Source organism: Opisthocomus hoazin, chromosome 13, assembly GCF_030867145.1.
Source record: "Opisthocomus hoazin isolate bOpiHoa1 chromosome 13, bOpiHoa1.hap1, whole genome shotgun sequence".
In the NCBI taxonomy this organism is placed as follows: domain Eukaryota; kingdom Metazoa; phylum Chordata; class Aves; order Opisthocomiformes; family Opisthocomidae; genus Opisthocomus; species Opisthocomus hoazin.
Window position 1 is genome coordinate 16,421,349 of NC_134426.1, and position 18,661 is coordinate 16,440,009.

Here is an 18,661-nt window from a genome sequence, read left to right on the forward strand (position 1 = left end):
TGAGAAAGTGCTGGGAAGGTGGAGGAGTTGCTTCGGCAGTGTTTGAGTCGGAGGATGCTCAGCGGGGACGGAGCCGCTCCTCCTTGTAGTGGTGAGGCACTCAGAAATGAGTACCTTGGGAAGGTTGCATATATTTATAAATTTCATCCACTTATTTGCTTTTATTCAGATCTTTTAAGAGATCTTGGGTGATGTATTTTATAAATGTTCAGTCGGCCAGAAAATCAGCTTCCTATGTCACTGTGAGTGGTAGGTAAATCAGCCAAAATAAAAAAAAAAGACAATAACCCAGCGAGGTTACCGCCCCAGCTCTTTCTAATCTGGAAACCTTGGTTACGTTTGTAGTTGCTGTATTCTTTGGGCGATGTTGAGCGGGTTTTGTTTCTCATTTTATCAGCTGCTGTGTTTTATCAAGTGTGGGCACGACTGGCCTCAAAACCTCTGAGAGTCAAAGCACACGGACACCCACAGAGGGTTCCAGGCAGTGGCAGAACCCCCACTGTGTGGTCCCCCCAGCTGCACCCGCCTGCCCTGCGGAGCTGTATCCCTGCCCTGGGCACCGAGGAGCCGCCTGCTTTGCCCGGGCTGCCCGGGAAATGAAATGCCTACGGTTGCAAACCAGGCTGTCGGACCGTTTCATTCTGTGCTGTCTGAAGCTGGGTGCTCTCGTGGTGTGGGGTGGTGTTTAGGGGTGGTGTACTATATTACGGCAGATAAAAAAATATATTTGGTACTTCTGCGATTCTGCGATAGCTGCTGCATGTAAATAATTGCTGTAATTGTCGTAAGGATGTTAAAATGGCCCTGGAGAAGAAGTATCCCCAAGAGGGCCATCTCATAAGCACATGTGATGGTTGATACAGCAAACTTTCAGTTCTTGCTGGGTATTGAATAAAACCAGCACGCTGGCCGTTTTACTTGCCAGATTTTCAGCCATCCAGTGCTCTTTTTGTAGAGGATAAACACTTTCTTCTTGTACACAATTATTAGATAATAATGATGTTTTGGCCATTAGACATCCATATTTCACTTCTGTGTATGTCTTTTATTACTAGCCATAAAAAAAATGAATGTGCTAGAAAAGAATAAACTTAGAAAGCCAGCGTGTAGGTCGTGTAATATTGATGACTGATTCTGTCTTGGCTGGTACGTGCTAGATTAAGTTTGTCTGCTTTTAATAACAGTATTCCCACATGAAATTGAATTTTTGTGGATTTTCCCAAAGAAGCTTTTTTATGTTGAAATCCACACCAGAAGCAGACTTTGAACACCTGAATGAAACAGATGTAGCAATTTTTAATGATACGAGTGTGGAACAAAATCCTGTTATATATGTTAATGCTTGCAGTCGTGCCTGTAAATAGGTCAGGAGGAGAGCTGGATGCGCTGGAGTCGGTCACCGAGGGCGGACCGAGCTGAGCTGATAGACTGAAGGAGTCCGAAAGGCCATTTCCGAAAGTGTTATCTCTGGCTGGCACAGAGGAGGCAGGCAGGAAGGAGAGCTATAAAAGGAGAAGTGTGTGACAGGGAGAGATTGATGGGGCAGAGCAAGGCGGGGTGAGAGGGGAGTGCAACCCAGCAAAGAGGAGGTGGCTTGGGGGAAATACTGGGGAGTGATGGGGCTTTCTCTGCCGCTGCTTAAACCAGAATTCAGAAGCCTTGCTCTCCAAACATTGTCAGTGGAGAGGCTGAACAACATGTGCTGCACTGTGCGACTCTTTCCTTAGAATAAGAGGTTTGAGGTTTTTATTAATAGTAAGCTCCTAGTGAAGATCCATGGGTTTTCTTAGAATGATGAAGAACGTACTTCATGCTTACCTTCCTCTGTCTCATCAAACAGAAGGAAAAAAAATACCGCATTTTGGTTTAATGTGAGAGGTACTCTGACCCTCCATGACCAGAGAATGTTCCCCCCCCCCCCCCCCCCCCTTGAGTGCAATCTGCATCTGTTTTCTTACTTTTTGTTAAGGACCTCCTGCATGACTCTCTTCTTGGCCAGTTTTCCTGTGGTATAGCTTCCAGAAAATGAGTATCTGAGTTACATTTTTTTGCAAAAGGAGAATAAACAATTTTTAAAATAGAAACCTATTTTTTCAAAGTCAGCTAGTGTTATGCAAAAGCTACATAGCTACACTTGCACACTGTTACACTAGAGGATCTTACTCATTATCTTACATTTAAATAATAAAATCGCTTTTTTCCCCAAATGATATCACAGGCTTTTTATATGTAAATATATACATGTCCCTCCACTAAAACGCACCTTTTCCTGCTATAGAACAAAGTAACTGTTCAGTAGCATAATTACATGTTAACCTCAATCAGTTAAATCTGTTTCTGACTTAGACTAAGGGACAAATCGAAGTCACGCCATCTAAGCTAACAATATGCAAATGAATTTTAAAACTCATAAAAAATTTTAGTGTTCGAAATTATTATGATAGTCACTTCCTACAATTCAGAATAGCCGTGCTTGAAATGCAGATGGAGATAGGCTTGCAGCCTCGTTACGCGTTTACTGTTTAAATGTAGATCTGGTGGCTGCTGCGATTGCTTCCGCGTCGGCCGTGGTGATCCGGCAGTTTGGAATGGTAACGCCGGTGAGTTGGCGCGGGGCGGCTCTCGCTACAGCATCATCCTGGCCGCTGGAGAGCGGAGGGAATGGGTTTATGTGGTTGCTGTCTTTTTTTTGTTTGATTATGTGATGGTCAGAATGTAAACTCTTTAAAAATATCTAAAAATAGCTTTAACCGCAAAATGGATACAGCTCTTTGGAAGCCGTTACATTAATAGGTAGGAAACTCTGAGTGTGCGGGTGTCTCTTCGGACTTTCATACACAAATTCGATGACTTATTTTTGCCTCTGAGTAGCACTCAGTGTAATACTCATGAGTTTATAATTGCCCAGAGTTCACTGTCTTCTAAGCAACGTGAAAAAAAATCTGATGAAAACAGGGGTGCAGTTTCTTCAATTTCACGCTCCATATGTGATGCTTTGGAGATGTTTCGATGAGAAGATCTGATGAAATTTAGACTTCTCTGTATAACGCTATTTGGGCTTACGTACATCAGGATTTAAAATGATTCATGTGTCTTTTATCCCTTCCAGATGTACTCCGGAATTACTTCAAGGGTACCATGATGAAATACTATGAAATGTTGTTCAGAGCAAGAAGTATTTTTCTTTCCTTTTTTTTTTTAACTATACAAGGTTTATTTCATGGCTGAAAGTTTTTAATCTTATAAAATAAACCTGCAAAACCCTAATAATGCACTCTAGATTTTATGATAAAATACAAGTTCTGGCTGAAGAAATGTAATAGTGTTAGTTATCTTTATAGAAAGTAAGGGCATACATATTTTCATCACATTCTTTTAAATTTAACTGGAAAATTATTGGGAAGCATCACCCAATGTCTCTTGCTGTGAAGTTCTACTTTTTCATTGTATGCTTATTGTGCAGAAGGATGCTGTTTGGTTTTGGGTTTTTTTTGTTTGTTTTTTTTTTAAATAAACCTCAGGTTTTTCATTTGATTTTAAAGGAGTTTTTTTCGTTATTTGTATGGTATCATATGTTTTCAAGGGTTTTTTTTTATATTTTCTGCCTCATGATCTTGGATAACTACAATTATACAGATTTAGCAAAACAGAGACTGTAAAGGGCTTGCCTCTTGCCTGCAAGAGACACGTGTCCAGCTACTGAGAAACTCTGCCATACCTTTGATTTCAGTTCATTCTCAGAATGCCACTTGCAGACAAGACTTGGGAGCCACCAGCTCATTTGCTGCTTTTGATGACTCTCCCAATTAGCCTGATCACCTGAGTTTAACTCATTCATAGCTTCCTCCCAATTTTGTCATTAAAACATCATGTGATTTTTTTTTTTTTTTGACAGCTGCAAAATTTTCAAAACACAAAATCATCTGCAGCAGGATAGTCAAAAGCATATGTCTTTTAAAATAACTTGCTGCATTTTGAGCTATGTGGGTGTTAGGGAAAGGCTGCCTGATAGGAACTTTGTTATTACAGATGTTCCTTGAAGGGGAAAAAAACCAAACCCAAAACAAAAACCCCAAACCCTCAACTTTTTCTTGATCCACAGTAGCAAGGCAGGGCTATTCCTGGCAGTAGTTTTGAGGCTCTCTTGGGGAACCTGTCTAAAAAAGAGGCACCTGAGTTTTGAGCTGGAATACTATCCGAGACCAGATTTCCTTCTGTTTGTGCTGTTCCCGTACTGTGAACATAGCAGATAATGTTGTAAATGTTTCTGGTTCATATGTAATGAAAATAGTAGAGTTGTATAAATTCCTTAGTAAAGAAGTGGTGTTCTTTGTTACGCATCCGGGGGGGAGGAAACCAGGCTACCCAGGGAAGTGGTGGAGTCACTGTCCCTGGAGGTGTTTGAGAGACATGTAGACGTGGCCCTTCGGGACATGGTTTAGTGGTGGCCTTGGTAGTGTTAGGTTTGTAGTTGAACTCAGAGATCTTAAAGGTCTTTTCCAACCTAAACAATTCTATGAAAATGGTCTGTAGGAACATGTTCTTGGGGAAGAACACTTGGTAGTCTTCACCTGCTTTCACAGAGGTTTGCGGGTATGAAGGGGTGGTTAGTACAGACAAAAATTGCAGATACCTTGCTTAAGTTGGGTTTAGTACTTCAGAAGGACTACACAGTGCTCAACCTTAGATGTGAGATTAAGGACTATGTTTGTGTTGACCTAAATGAGTGTATCAGAAGTAGCTCAGATGTTTGCCTCCTCATTCTTTTCCTGCTTTTTTAAACAACCATTGGATGAAAATTTAAAAAGCAAAACTAAAATTAAGCATGCTATTTTGCATGCTGTTTCCATGGAGTTTCGTATAGCAAACTGGAGTAGTACTGGTAGTGCTGGTCTTTATGGAAATGTTCATGAAGTCCTGAGTTGTGGATTAGGTGTGGAGAATAGATGGCACTTTGCCTTTGGACAGTAGATTTGGAAAAGGATGTTGCTTTCAGAATGGCTGTTACCTGCATTTTCTGCTAACCTGTGATACGGTTTAATATCCAGAAAGGATGGCTAAACTTGCAGGAACATCAGCACAGAATTTGACGTGTCGGTGGTTGCCACTGCTGATGGTGCACGCTGCTGCCTGCATTTGTCCTGTGATCCCTGGCTTCCTGCTTGTTGGGTTTAGCTCCCAGGGTATCTCCACAGCAAGTAATGTTACTTCTAGGAAAATTAGAGGATCAGTGTAATTTTTAGCTTGTATATCATGATTTTCCATAGGATGTTCATAAACAAGAATATAAATTAATAGGGGGGGTGGGGGTTTATAGTTACTATCAGGCTGCGGGTCAGGATAGATGAGTGCCGTAGGTGCCACTCGTTCCCCACGTCAGTGCCTGATCATCATCCTGCAATTACTGAAGCTTAATACATCAGCCAGAAAGTCTTTCTGGAAAGCAAGGAGCAAGAAAATGTGTTAATGGTTTTTGATGCATTTGCATTCTGTCACGTCTTATAATAGCCATAAACTTCTGCGGTAGCTGGTGTGTCTTTGCCAGGAGGATTTCCAGTGAACGTGACTGGTGCAGTTGCTGGCATATTGCTCGACTTCATGCTCTTTGAAATCAGGTTCCCTATGACTAAAACTAATTGTTTCTTGACTTTAAGCCCACTGGTTTTATGTTTGGTGGTGTTGTGGTTTTTTTAAATAAGTTTATTGTCTTATTCTTGACACGTACGTACTCGTGATAGAGGAGTTGCAAATGGAACGCTTTCTTTAAAACTACTGCTCCTAATCAGGAAAAAAAAGTTGCTTCAATTAAGGTATGTATCCACAATAAGACCTGTGAGTTATTAGTTAAATTTCGTATCCCAGGGGCACTGTGCACAGCGATCACCTTAGTAAAGTTCTGATTCAGGGGGTTTTATTAGCATGAGTAATCTTGTTAACTCTAAATGACCTGGTGCACGCGTGGGCACTGGAGAGCCCTGAATCAACGGGTGTGTGTGTCATGGTGATGTTCGAAGTGGATTGCTGAGCTGGATACCGGGTAAGGAGCAATTCTTCTAGTTCTTTTTACAAGTTGTAGGTAGTGAATAGCTGTGATTGCATTCAAATATTATGCTAAACATTCATAAAAACGGTGTGTGTGGTTGGTGTGAGTGTTCTGGGAAGTTATTTCTTTGAAAAGCAGAGCAAAAAAGGTAGTGCTTGAGGAACTAGCGTACGTCTTGGCTGCTGACTATGGCTTGGCACCTTTTGTGCTTATGTGCTGGTTACATTACCCAACTTTCCTAGCAGACTCTGTCCTGATTCCTGAACCTGGTCCCCCCGCCACGCACCCTCAGGGAGCACTATCCTGATATCCGCAGAGCGTTTTCAAATGCTCAAAAATACCTTTCTTTCCTGCTGAAGGTCACTGGGTACGTTCTGTTTCTGCTGCGTACAGTTCGGATCATTTTGCTGCTTAGAAATTCGCAGAAGGGACATGAGAGGACTTGTTGCTTCTAGACCCAAGTGAAATCTCTTCTGAGTATATTGGAATCAGTGATTAATTAAGCAAACAAAGACTGTAGTAGAGTTGCTTTTTGTATACGCTGTCCGCAAACTTGTAAGTAGCTTGAATTTACATACCAGATGCCTGTATTGCACTGTTTTACACATTAAAATAAAGTGCTAATATACTAGGAAAAACCACGTATGTCGCTTCCAGTTACACAGTGTTAGCTGGAAAAGTAATTCTTAACAATCAAAGAAATGACACTGAAAAGCTTAGGTTATGAGGGTTCGCAAAAAGCCAAAGTACCTGCTTCTGCAAAGTCACGGGCAGTTCGTCCTGGGTCATGGTCTGCAGGTGAGGGAATTGGCGGCGAAAGCACTGGATGCAGTGTTTGTCTGCGGCCTTGCTAACTGGCTGTATGCAGCGATTAAGGGGAAGAAGAAAAGCTCCTACTTCTTAGAAAAAAAACTAAAAACAACAAAACTCCCCAAAACCAAACAAAACAATGTAAGTTTATGTGAGGACCGCAGTGGAGCTTGAGCATGTGCCTAGTCTGAGCTGAAAAGTTTTCTTATTCAGGACAGTTATTCTCAGACAAATTCAGCCGATAAATCCTTCTTAATGTTATCTGCCAGATCTTTGGAGATTTTGTAGAGACTGAAATGAAGAAAGGGGACTCTATGGGTTTGTCACTCTTGGAAAACGTAAAATTATTCCCCTCAAAATACTCATCTAAAAATGAATGCAAGAGCTGTGTCACGTTGCTCCTCCTACGAGTGGAATCTGCTGCTGATCCACCCTGTTTCCTGCAGTTTGTTTTTCTGCTTGAAGTGGAAAACTTTGCCCTTGTTTTGGGAAGTACCGTGGTGTAGTTAGGAACTAAAATTAATTTTCTATATTGCTGCTCAGGTTTGAAACAGGCCTGTAGGGTTGTGAGACACGATTCAAGCTGTGTTTTACACGCCACACACTTGGGCTTTATAGGAGTGAAGCCGAGATGCTTGGAGGGCGTGGAAGCCGTGCTGCGCGTGGTGGCTGTGCTCCGAGCTGAGGGTGCTGGGCAGGGTGCTGGCTGTTTAGTGAACTTGACAAAGAAAGAAGTAAATATCTTAACTCTTCTCATACTATGCTCTGTGAAGACCTCTCTTTAGCAGTTACAGAGTTGGAGTTGTCAGGTATAACCATCTTCTTATACATGGCCATAGCTTTAGAACCATGGAATATTTGGAAATGTGGGTAGTTTACCTCTTCCGGTTACGTGTTGTTGCTTCCTTTGCATTCAGGTCAAGGTCTTTTCTGTTGCTATTGATACAGCAGCCGGAGGTCATAACTGGTAGCAAGAGAATTTTTGCGCAAACGTACATAGCAAAAGCAGCAATGCATGCTTTTTACATGTGAGGGTTGCTTATGGTTGAGGAAACTTTGGGTTTTTTTGAACTGTTGAGGAAAAACGCACTTGTCTGCTGTAGTAGTGAGCCTGGTTACAGCATTACCCGGGGTCCAGCCTCAGAGCCGGCTGCAGGACGCATCGCCGTTCATCGGTGCTCATTCGCGGGCAGAAGCGCGCTGCTCTCTGCTGCCTGGCCTGGCTGTTCCGTGCTCTCTGCCATCATTTTCTGGTGAGACTCTGTGATGACACCTGCTGCCGTCTTGCCCCAGCCACTAAAAGCACCAGGGTTTTGTGTTGTTTAGCGTGAATGAGGAGTGGAGAATCCTTGAAAGGATTGATACGATAAGACGACAGTGGGCCAGAACTACAGCAATAACTGCCCGCTCGGTCGGAGGGGTTCGCTTTGGCTGGACTGTGTTCCTGAGTTGTGTTCAGAGGGTGGGAGAGGAGGGCGGTGGTCCAGCAAACTGCTCTGAGCAGAATTGCTTTGTTGGTTTAAGAACATAATTGTCTTGCCCTTGTCGTTTTTTCAGTTCGGTTCTTCAGCATTTCGCTCTGGCTGGGGGCACGTCGGTGCTGGGCAGGCCGTAAGGAGCTGGATTGGAACGTAACTAGTGATTTTGCTTTTGTCTGCTTGTGGCATTGCTGGGAAACAGACGTTGCCATACAGGTGTGTCCAACGTAACACTGGTTTCCCGGTTGTAGCTGGAATAGTTGTAGGCCTCGAAAAAACAATTTTCCCTCCAGTTTTCATAATACGTTCTGTAATCATCATTAGGTAATTTTTTCTTAGAGAATCTTTTAAATACTTTTCTTACTATCATTTCTGATGCTGAATTTACTCTGAAGAGTTCATCCTATCTTTCTAGCCCTTTACAGAATTTCAGAAATGGGGCACAAGCAGTTTCTCCTTCAAGGCAGGGATTTTCACTAGTAATTGTTGATTGAGAGCTTTGATTTCTAGTTAGGCGGTTCGGGGCGTCTCCAGGTCGCCTTATCTGAACAAAACGCTGAGCTCGCAGACTCTGAAAATCTGGAGTCGATTGTCACTTCTGTAAGTCGCCACCAGTGTGATTAATGCTGTTTCCATTTGAGGTCTTCAGAACACGCAGTCTCAGACGCTGCTTTAGGTGCGCTTGCTGAGGGATGAAGAGAAGAAATCGGGCTTCTGGTAGAAATTATTTCTTGATGTGTTATTTCAGTAGCTGGATAACTGAAAGAACTTGCTTAAACTGACCATACCTTGACCTGGAGTTTTTCTGCTAGTGGCTTTCAACTCCAATAATGCTCTGCCATTCTTTAAACTGTCTTTATTTCAGTCTTCATGTGGCTAGAAGAGAACTGTAGTATTAAGAATTGGTGACCTTGCCAGCTTACCTCGCAGCGGTGTGATTTGTACCTTCTCTGCCTTATCCTGTCCCGTGCCCGAATCGCACATGGTCAGGCAGAGGAGTCTCGGTGGTTGCACCAAGAGGCGCTGCTGGCACCAGGCAGTCGAGTGGAGCAGGCGGCGATCGCGTTCAGATCAACAGGACTCGAGTTACTCTTGATATGTTTTCCATTCCATGTTTTTCTAATAATCATTACTGGGAAATAATGGATCTGCTGAGAAGAGTTAGTTACTCTATGGCCTCGCGATGTGTGTCTCTCCCAACTGGAGAATGACATTATTGCTTAACTTTAAGTATTGACATTTAGTTTCCCATTTGAAATACTAATTTATCCTTGAATATTAGAGCTGCACAGACTTTGTTTATGGCAGAGAAGTTCATTTGACTAGAGATCTTCTCAGTTTGTCTTTATTGTTCTAAAGCCAAATGGATTTTTCACTTGGCTGAAGAATGCCAGACCTGAAATACTGCATTCTTTGCCCCTGTCTGCAGGCATGTAGTAAATATAGCACCTTTGGGTGAGGCCAGTCAGCTGAGGATGAATAATCATTTCATTCATCTGGCTTTTGTCATCAGTTTATACTTGAGATTTTGTTTTGTTTTGTTTTGTTTTTTTAACTAAACATTGCAGATCTTATTTTGGAGCTCTTCAAATAGCTTTTTAACAGCTCGATAGTATTTCCCTGTGTTGAGAACAGTAGGCAAAAATACCATTTTTTTGGTAATGTTAGTTACTAGCAGGAAGACTTCTGCTCCTATATTTTTTCCTAATAAATGAGAAGATGAGTTAGCTTGTTTGTTATTCATTCAGGAGTAGATTAATTCAGACTTTGGCAATGTAACTGTTGCAGTGTGCTTTACTTGGAAGCCTTCCTACTGTGGATGTGGCTACATGATAACTGTTTCTGTGAGGGCAAGCATATTCCAAGCTCTGGGTGTGTTTGCCTCCCCTGAGAGGATGCTGTGGCTGTTTCGGGCTGTTGCTGCACCAGTGGGAACGGTGACTGCGGTGAGTTGCATCCTTAACCGTGAGCAATCTAGGCCTGATTTCAGCTGATAGGTCTAACTGGTTGCCCTCCTTTTTCATCTTTCCATTGCTCATTCTCTACTCCACGGAATGCAGCAATGTTTGACTTATTAATGCCTAGGACTTTCTTTGAAGCCTTATATGTCATCAGGTACAACATACTGAGCTAAATAATAGACTCAGCTATGCGAGCTTTCTCCTTTTTATAGGCAATCGAAGAAGTGTAGTCTGAGAGCAAACTTCTGTGCTCCTCCTATGCCCCAGCAAGCTTAAGAGTCTCTATAAAAGTCAAAGAACTTGGCATTTAACCTCTTTTCCTGGTTTCCTATCTTATAACAATATCTAGGAAGCCCAAGGGCTACAGAACTGAGGAAGTGCATACCTTCACCTAAAGAGACACAGTTAGCATTCACAGCCACTACTCCTGTGAACTGTGCTTTCCAGCAACGCCTTGACAGTCGGTGGTCTTGCCTAGATGGAGTATTTTTGTATATGAGAACAAGGTGTAAAACTTCAAGTCCTTTTCCTGAATGTTGATATGTCTTTTTCTTTGCAGAATAAGAGAGTGCACAGAGTCTTGGGGGACGAAAGCACGGGACAATGCTGCTGAAAAGAATCTGAGCCACGGAGCATGCGTTGTGCCACAGTTACCCAGGTAGGCTCCAGCAGAGTGCTTTGGGCACCTCTACTGAAATGCCGTTTCTTGTGCTTGTTGCTCCGTTACTGATCATCCTGAGCCAAGGAGACTTTCTCAGCCCCAGACCAGAATTATGCTTTGCTTTCATCCTTCCATCCGGATGGCGCTTGTAGCCTGAAAACTTCTAAAGCCTTTTATATGTGTTTTAGTTTTAATTTTATCCGATTGCTGAATTTCACCTGGTCTCTCTTTAAATGTTACCCTGGTTTGTATCATGAGGTGGGCTGGAGTTTTTAGTGTATGTTTTCAGAAGTCTTTTATGCACAGAAAAGGTGTGGTCTCAATAAATGAGGTGCTGCACTACATATCTGGAAGTAGTTTTGAGACTTGCTGCAGACTGTTAGAGACTGCTCCAGTTGACTCACCTGCAGATAATCTGCTGGGTTGCAGAGGTCGAAAGCAGATGGGTAGAGGCATCTCTCATTGCTTTGTAGACCAGTGGCTAATGAACCAGTGTAATTTTTTCAAGATGTTTTGATAGGAAATATGAAAATTCCTGATGTTTCTTCCTCCCCAGTAAAATTTTGAGGATGAATATTTCAAATCTTCATTTACGTGCCGCTCAGTTCTGTGCTAATTATATGCTTCTGCTAAAGAAAGGTGTTACGGAGGTAAAGATCTGCCTTACCTGATGGAGCCTAAGACCTTTCAAAAGCACCTCTGTGATCTGGGGGCCATTACAATCCAACAGCACTAGCTGTCTTATAGCTCTGAAAAATAAATAAATAAATCAACTAATCATATGATTGTGAAGTGTTTCTGTAGAACAGAAGCTAACTTTTCTACTAGTACCAGCTGGCTAGTGGGAGTAGAGAAACAAAGCAAACAAACAGCAGAGAAAAGGAGGAGGAACTATGATGATAGTCTAAAAACAGACACATTAGGAGACCAGCCTGAAGAATAACAAACTCCTATCACAGGATGTTTTGCATAGCAACAGGGCTCTTGTCTTCAAGTGGACTCTAGTGTAACTGCAGCCCTTGCTTCCTGTGTGAGATAAAGAGCTGTTGTATTCTGAATGCATTTTAATCTCTATATCTAAATTGGACTAACAATTAAAAAGAATTAGCTGAAGGAAACGATAGTGAAGTCTATTACTTCTGAAAGTGTTTCCTCTTATTTTGCTGCTAGAGGAGTGAGAACAGAAACGTGTGTAAGGGAAGCAGATTAAAGATGAACTTTTTCACCAGGTGCTGAATGCTGCCTACAAACTACTTTGTCAATGAAGGAAGAAGTTGATTGGGAATTGAAAGGGCGAACAAGTTCATAATATTGTTCAACATGCGCAAAGGGGTGCCAAAGGACCCAGAAATAGCTGACCTGTTCTACAAAGATGATCCTGAAGAAATATTTGTGGGTTTACATGAAATTGGACATGGAAGTTTTGGAGCAGTTTACTTTGTAAGTATAGATCTTTACCTCCTTTTTGGGAAACACAATCACTTTAAGTGATGTTCTAGAGCTTTTCGGCATTTGTAAAAGGGAGCTTCTTTTGAGCAGTTAGTGCTTTGTGTGTATTAGCTTTCTCATAACACATCTCAAAAATAAATGTTTCCAGAGCGTTCCTGAGCTCTTTACTGTTGCAGCTGTATTTATAGCAGCAGTTGACTAGAGTCTTAGTGGTGCATCAAACCATTCAGGTTAGGTGTATGGTATCTTGTGCTGTCTGATGCTGAAAGTTGAATTTAAACAGTTGGAAATGAATTTACCAGACTGGAATTTCAAGATACTCTACTTGGTGCTCATATGCTTGTGAGTCATTGCAAATTAATAGATCTAGTGAATTCATGATTCAAAATGTGTTTGGAGTTAAAAGCTGCTTTTGTTAATGAATTGATATTGTGGCTGCTTGGGTAAAGATACTGTGGAAGTCACATCAAATTGCATTCAGGCTTCTGAATGATTTCTCTGCTGCTCTGATCATTTAGGGGTTAGATATATCTTTGGAATACCGTTTTGTTTTGCCATCCTCCTTGTCCCCGTGTTCCTCTCATAACATGCTATCTTCAATAGCAAATGTTTACATGGCAAAAGAAAAGAAAATCCGGAGAGGAATGAGAATTCAGGCAGGAAGGATATATTGTGTTAATCAATACAGTCAAGAAAAGTTAATCTGGAAAGTGAGGAGAATATTGCTTTTACAATTAGTATCAAACAAAGCCAAATCCAAAATTCTGGATTTGGAAATAATTATAATCCAATTGCTAGCGGTGAAACTAAAATAGAATTCACTACGAAAAAATCAGTCAAAGACAAATTAAAGCTGCTCGGCAGCGTGACCTGCCACTCCAGAAGATCAAGTTCACTAGAACTGAGATTTCTGAATATCAGACATGAAAATGTTTAGATAAGTACCCTTGCACCTGTAACTCCAGAATCTGGCAGCAGCTAGCAAGAATTATTTGCAGGCACTCCAATTCACTGTTTATAGTTATGTATAGCGATGGAGGTGTTGGTGGAACTGTTGTTACAACAGGAGAGGAGCCTGATGTTTTGTGTCAGATAAGCAGCGCATGTGTGTTTTGAGGGATAATGATATAAATCCTCCATGTATAATCTGTTAGGAGCGAGACGGGGGGATTTCTGCCATGGGGACTGTCGGCAGTGGGACAGGCACTTTGAGATGTGGAGTAAGTGACAGGTCAGTCAGAGTATAATGTTAAATGTGCTACACATGTAAGAGGATGAGGCTGTAAAAGTTACAATACATGTTGATCCATCCCATAAGAAGAGCAAGCATGTTTTTAGATGGAATTAGGGAGGTCCTACCCAGTGTATTTCAAAACTAAAGGGAAAGGATGCACGGTATGCTTTAGATGAAGTGGTGAAGGTGCCACCTTTATCACTCAGCTCTGGTGTTCGGAAATTCCTCATACTTCCAGGAGAAGAGCGTGAGGAGTGTTAGAGATCCAGTCTGCCAAGCAGGCTTGCAACTGAGATGTCACTATTGTTAGGTAAAAGATTTGCGATTCCCCAGTGCTTCTCCTCCTCCTTTCCCTGGATGCTTTATTTGACTGGTCGGTGCTTTAAAAACTCTGGAGAGTTTAGCCAGACTGCAGTTTCTTGCGATATCGTGGCAGCAGTTGCATCCTCCAAACTTGATGATGATTGCAGTCATGCCTGTAGTAATATTGCTGTAGTAATGTAGTAATTAGATGCATCACTGCTTTTCTGCGATACATCCGCACTTCTTTGCCCCTGTTTGAAACATAAGCTTTCATTCCCATTGCATGAAGCACTTGGCATCTAGTAAACTGTTCTTTGGAGTCTTTGCCCTGTCCTGCTGCGTACGTAAGTCACAAGCAGGACCTCACCTCGCCTGTTTGCAGTTTTCGTGCACAATAGCCTGGGATCTCTCTGTTCACCTTCATTCTTTATTCTTACGCATCTTGGAGTAAGACAGGGGCCAAGGAGAAGATCTTGGATCGCTGTGGCAAGATTCCAGGGATGCTGACGTTCTTGGTATCAAAAGAGGAGAACAGGTCAAAAAAAGCTTTGAAGGAACAAGGCTTTCTAAATCATTCAGAAGAATGGGGAAGCGACTTCAGCTACATAAAAAGCGACAGGGCATGAGTTGTTATGCTGTTGGTGCATCTCTTTGACCTTTTTGTTTAAATTGGTACTGACACTACTACAAATAGCAAATACATTGATCTGTAGCTTGTCACTGTTGTTGTTGTGGATTAATATGATTATTCTAGTAAAAACTGCAAGGTAGCCTCAACTTTTGTGAGCTGTTTTGTTTTTCAGTATACCATTGCCATGGCTTGGTGAGATAATTTGTAAATTCCTTTTCTTGTTTGAAAGAAATGATACTTCATATATTGGAAGGCTATGAAAAAATATGTCACTTCGCACAAGGCTTTAAAGTTACTGCTAACTTGACTTGAAATCAGCTAAGTTGATTTCACACTTCAGAAAAATAGTTTTCATGAACAACCACCTACTTATATCCATGTTGGAAATGCGGAGAAGTGCTAAAGCAGATGAGGGCAATGTAAAGGAGGTTTTGCAAGCAAAATGTGCTTGTTTTCTGCCAGGTTTTTCACTAAAGAGCTACAAGTATGGCCAAAACTACTTCGGCAAGTAGGTATTTCTGTCAAGTGTGCTTGTACAGCCCTTTAAATTATTTCAGCCAGGAGGATCCCAAGTGTTCGGTACAGAGAACTTCACCCGCAACTGTGAGAACACGGCAGCACGCCATTTGGCACCAAATGGCAGCTGAAACGAGAGATGCCACGCTCACATGAAGATATTTGGAATTAATGTAACAGACAGAAATACTTGGAAACTTCTTTAGAACACCAGAATTAATCAATCTATTTGAGTAAAATACTCCTGATCTTTTACGTGCTCAATCAGGACGGTGAGTGGTTAGGAAGGGTTTTGCGCTACGCAGAAGTTACTTGTTTTCAGCTTCCTCTAACTGGCTTGAGGAGGAGTGTGTGCTGTGAAGCAGCCACATGTGTCAACTCCCTGTGGTAATTCCTGTGCTCTGTTGGTTCACCCAATGTCATTTTTCTTTGAAGTCACTGTATGCATTGTGAAATGTCTTTCATTAATACATTACTTGCGAGTATAGTACTCAAGCAGTTGAAAGAAGGATTTACCACATTTAGCTTCTATTGTATTCTAAGCTTTTAAGTGTCTTTTTTTTTTTTTTGTCCCAAAAATGGTAAGTGGTTTGAGGTACTGGGATTTCGACAGCTCTTTTAAGACTAAAATGTTCAAGTTTTCTTAACAGGGAGAAATGAGGGCAGTGCCAATGCAGGCAAGTAGAGCTCTTTCTAAAACTGAGTTTTCAGCCTTGCCGTCACTGTATCACACAAGCTGTGGAAAAGTAGAATTTTGATGACTGAATAATATTCATTGCAAAACTGAGGTCTGGTGCAGTGAAAAGAAGGTTGCCTTTTTTTAATTGAGGTAAATTCCAGAATGAAGCATCTACATGAAAATGGAAATTGAAATAGCTGTTCAAGAATGTCAGCATTGTATGGGGGTTTTGGATGAAATTATGGAGATTTTGATACACCTCGTTATTTGTTTATTTGGAAAACCTTTTCCAAAGGTTTTACTGCAATTCCAACAAAACTGTATTTTGCATGTTCTCAGTAGGTCCAGTATTGGGCCTGGGTTAATAGAGAGGTAACAAGTGCGGTAAGGGCCAAGGGAGGAACAGTGGATATGGACTATGGACAGATAAAGTCAGGAAGAAGTGTCATAATAGTTGTCTGGTAAATCTTACCGCAAGGAAGATGTCTCTGAGGCGTAGGAGCTTGCAAGGATGTGATATAGCAGGAAAAAAGCCCACATTTGCTAATGGCACAGCTTACTCCATGGGGAGGGGAAAAAAAATGAAACTTTTTTCAATCTATTTCTTTCTCCCTGCTCCAGGCTACAAATTCCCACACTAATGAGGTGGTGGCAGTCAAGAAAATGTCCTATAGTGGAAAGCAAACGAACGAGGTAAGATGAATAAAGCCAGTTCTGCATGCAGAAGCTGGTGCAACCATAATGTAAATGTGAACAGTGAAATTAGCTGTGTATTTAATTTGACACTAGCAGACCCGCTTTTTAATTCGGTAGTTGTTACTCACTTCCATAGGAAGCATGGAGGTTTGTGGAGGGAAAATGAGTTTATGCAAATTTTGACAAATAGTTCAGTTTAAGGAAGTGAGTGGGAATTCAGAAGGCTTGCATGGTGGTTATTTCAGTAATAATTTTAGTAATAGGTGCATTAAGAGCACACTGGCTACTGGAGCCATAACCACAACTCTTTGAGGTGTCAACTGAAATGTATAGCTGACTTGCAACACTTTTCAGGATCTGTAGTCTAAAATTGCATAGAGCTTGTGTTCAGAATGTCAGTCTCACTGCTGTTGTTGCTTGTTAGTCGCTCCTCTTTTGTGTTGCGGTGCTTTGAGCTGGGATTGACTCTGTTCATTTGGGTTGGTGCATTGATGTGCGGTGGAGAATGTGTGTGTCTGTTAAGACCAAACAGGGATGTTTTAAACTCTTTTTTCTTTGCTTACCTGTTGGTCTCCCCCATGTGCTGAGATCTTCCAAATGTCAGTGGCTTTGTGCTGCGTTGCAGAAGGAAGCGAGCGGCGAACTGCTGCTCTCTCTACCCAGAGTATAGGTGGTGGTGTCTCTCGGGGCGGGTGGGTTTGTGACTAAGTTTGAGACCACTGAACAGTTCAATATGCAAAACCAGTAGCAATGTTCTAAGTAAAATGTACTGCAGCTAAAATGAGGAAAAACAATATTTTTGCAATCCTCGAGCTGTTTAAGTATGTCAGGGGAGGGTCTCTTAGTGCAATAGGGATCCAGACAGCTGGTGTACAGTTGTGATTTTGCTACTATGACTCTTACCATCTTCACCTTGTAAAATAGTTTTCTGGTTGCTTTTTCAGACCGTACTACAGTATGTAGTGTATGAGAGTATGTGGAGGTTAAGCAGAGAAATATATTTATACCTTTTTACTTTTTATTTGTTAGAAATGGCAGGATATCATAAAAGAAGTCAAGTTTCTACAACAGCTGAAGCACCCCAACACCATAGAGTATAAGGGCTGTTACCTGAAAGAGCATACGGCATGGGTGAGTGAGTGGTGTGGCATGGAGAGGTCTTCATGAGCAAAAAATGTACAGTACAGCAGTCAAATATTCAGTACATGCAATGTCTGTAGTCCCTTTCACCTGAAGAAGCTTCCAGGTAATTTGAAGGGAATAGATATTTAGAATATTGGAACAAACCCCTGCTTCTCAAAGGCAGGCCTCTGTTCGTGCAGATTAAATAATTATTATGGAACATGCTCTATAATACCTCCCCGCAAACTTCTTAGTGCCTAAACCTGCTTTACAACAGTGAAAGGTGTCTTGACATTGCTGGAATGTTTGGAGCATTTTATTTTTTTCATCAGTTACTGCATTTCTTGCAACTTAAGATGTTATTTTCTTGTACTGTTTCTCAGCCATGCAAGTAGAAACTGTTTGTGGGGGAGTGTCTACCGTACGATTTAAAAGCATGCTTTTGTCTTGCAGTTGGTTATGGAGTACTGTTTAGGATCAGCTTCTGATTTACTAGAGGGTAAGTTTTACATCGTCTTTGATTTTGTTTTTGCTAGTGCCCCTTCTGAGTGTAGTGGGAGGCTGGTGTTTTGCAGGTGGTAGAGACGGTCCGTCTATATGACTCGATTCTGTAACTGTGTTTGTGATACCAAAGGTAAGCCAAGACTTTCCCAGGAGGCCAGTGCTACACATAGCTGGCATGCACATTCATGTGTTATAAAACAAAGGTAGAAATGTATGCAGCTATGTTCCTGTAATTTGCGCCTTCTTGGTGACTGAAGCAGACGGCCTATTTTCTGAATATCCATAACAAAAACCTGCAGAGATCACCTTTGCCCTTGTCTTGCAGTTTGGGGAAATAATTACGGATGGTTTGCTAGAACAAGAGACTGCTGTGACCTCAAAACTAGAACCAACGGCACCTGGAGGAATAGGGGATCTAAGCTGAAGCTTGCAAAAACTAGTAGTCTTAGTGGGCCGTATCTTTTCTGTCTAAGATATGGTCAGCCAAAGGCACGTGCTGGGCATATTTAGGGATATGGGAGGTGCCTTGCGGCGTCTCTTTGTAGTTGGTATTCCTCATTTTCCTGTTTTTTGT

General features: G+C 41.7%; 1 protein-coding gene across 3 annotated transcripts in view; it reads left to right on the plus strand.

Moving 5' to 3' along the window:
* Positions 1 to 18,661, plus strand: part of TAOK3 (TAO kinase 3) — a 94,885-nt gene that overhangs the window by 30,384 nt on the left and 45,840 nt on the right. For all 3 annotated transcript variants that reach the window (XM_075434459.1, XM_075434458.1, XM_075434461.1), the window contains 5 exons: positions 10,852 to 10,950; positions 12,183 to 12,393; positions 16,387 to 16,458; positions 17,491 to 17,592; positions 18,037 to 18,082. In XM_075434459.1, coding sequence (XP_075290574.1) covers positions 12,274 to 12,393; positions 16,387 to 16,458; positions 17,491 to 17,592; positions 18,037 to 18,082 — 340 coding nt within the window. In that variant the 5' untranslated portion in view covers positions 10,852 to 10,950; positions 12,183 to 12,273. The remainder of the gene's footprint in view (positions 1 to 10,851; positions 10,951 to 12,182; positions 12,394 to 16,386; positions 16,459 to 17,490; positions 17,593 to 18,036; positions 18,083 to 18,661) is intronic.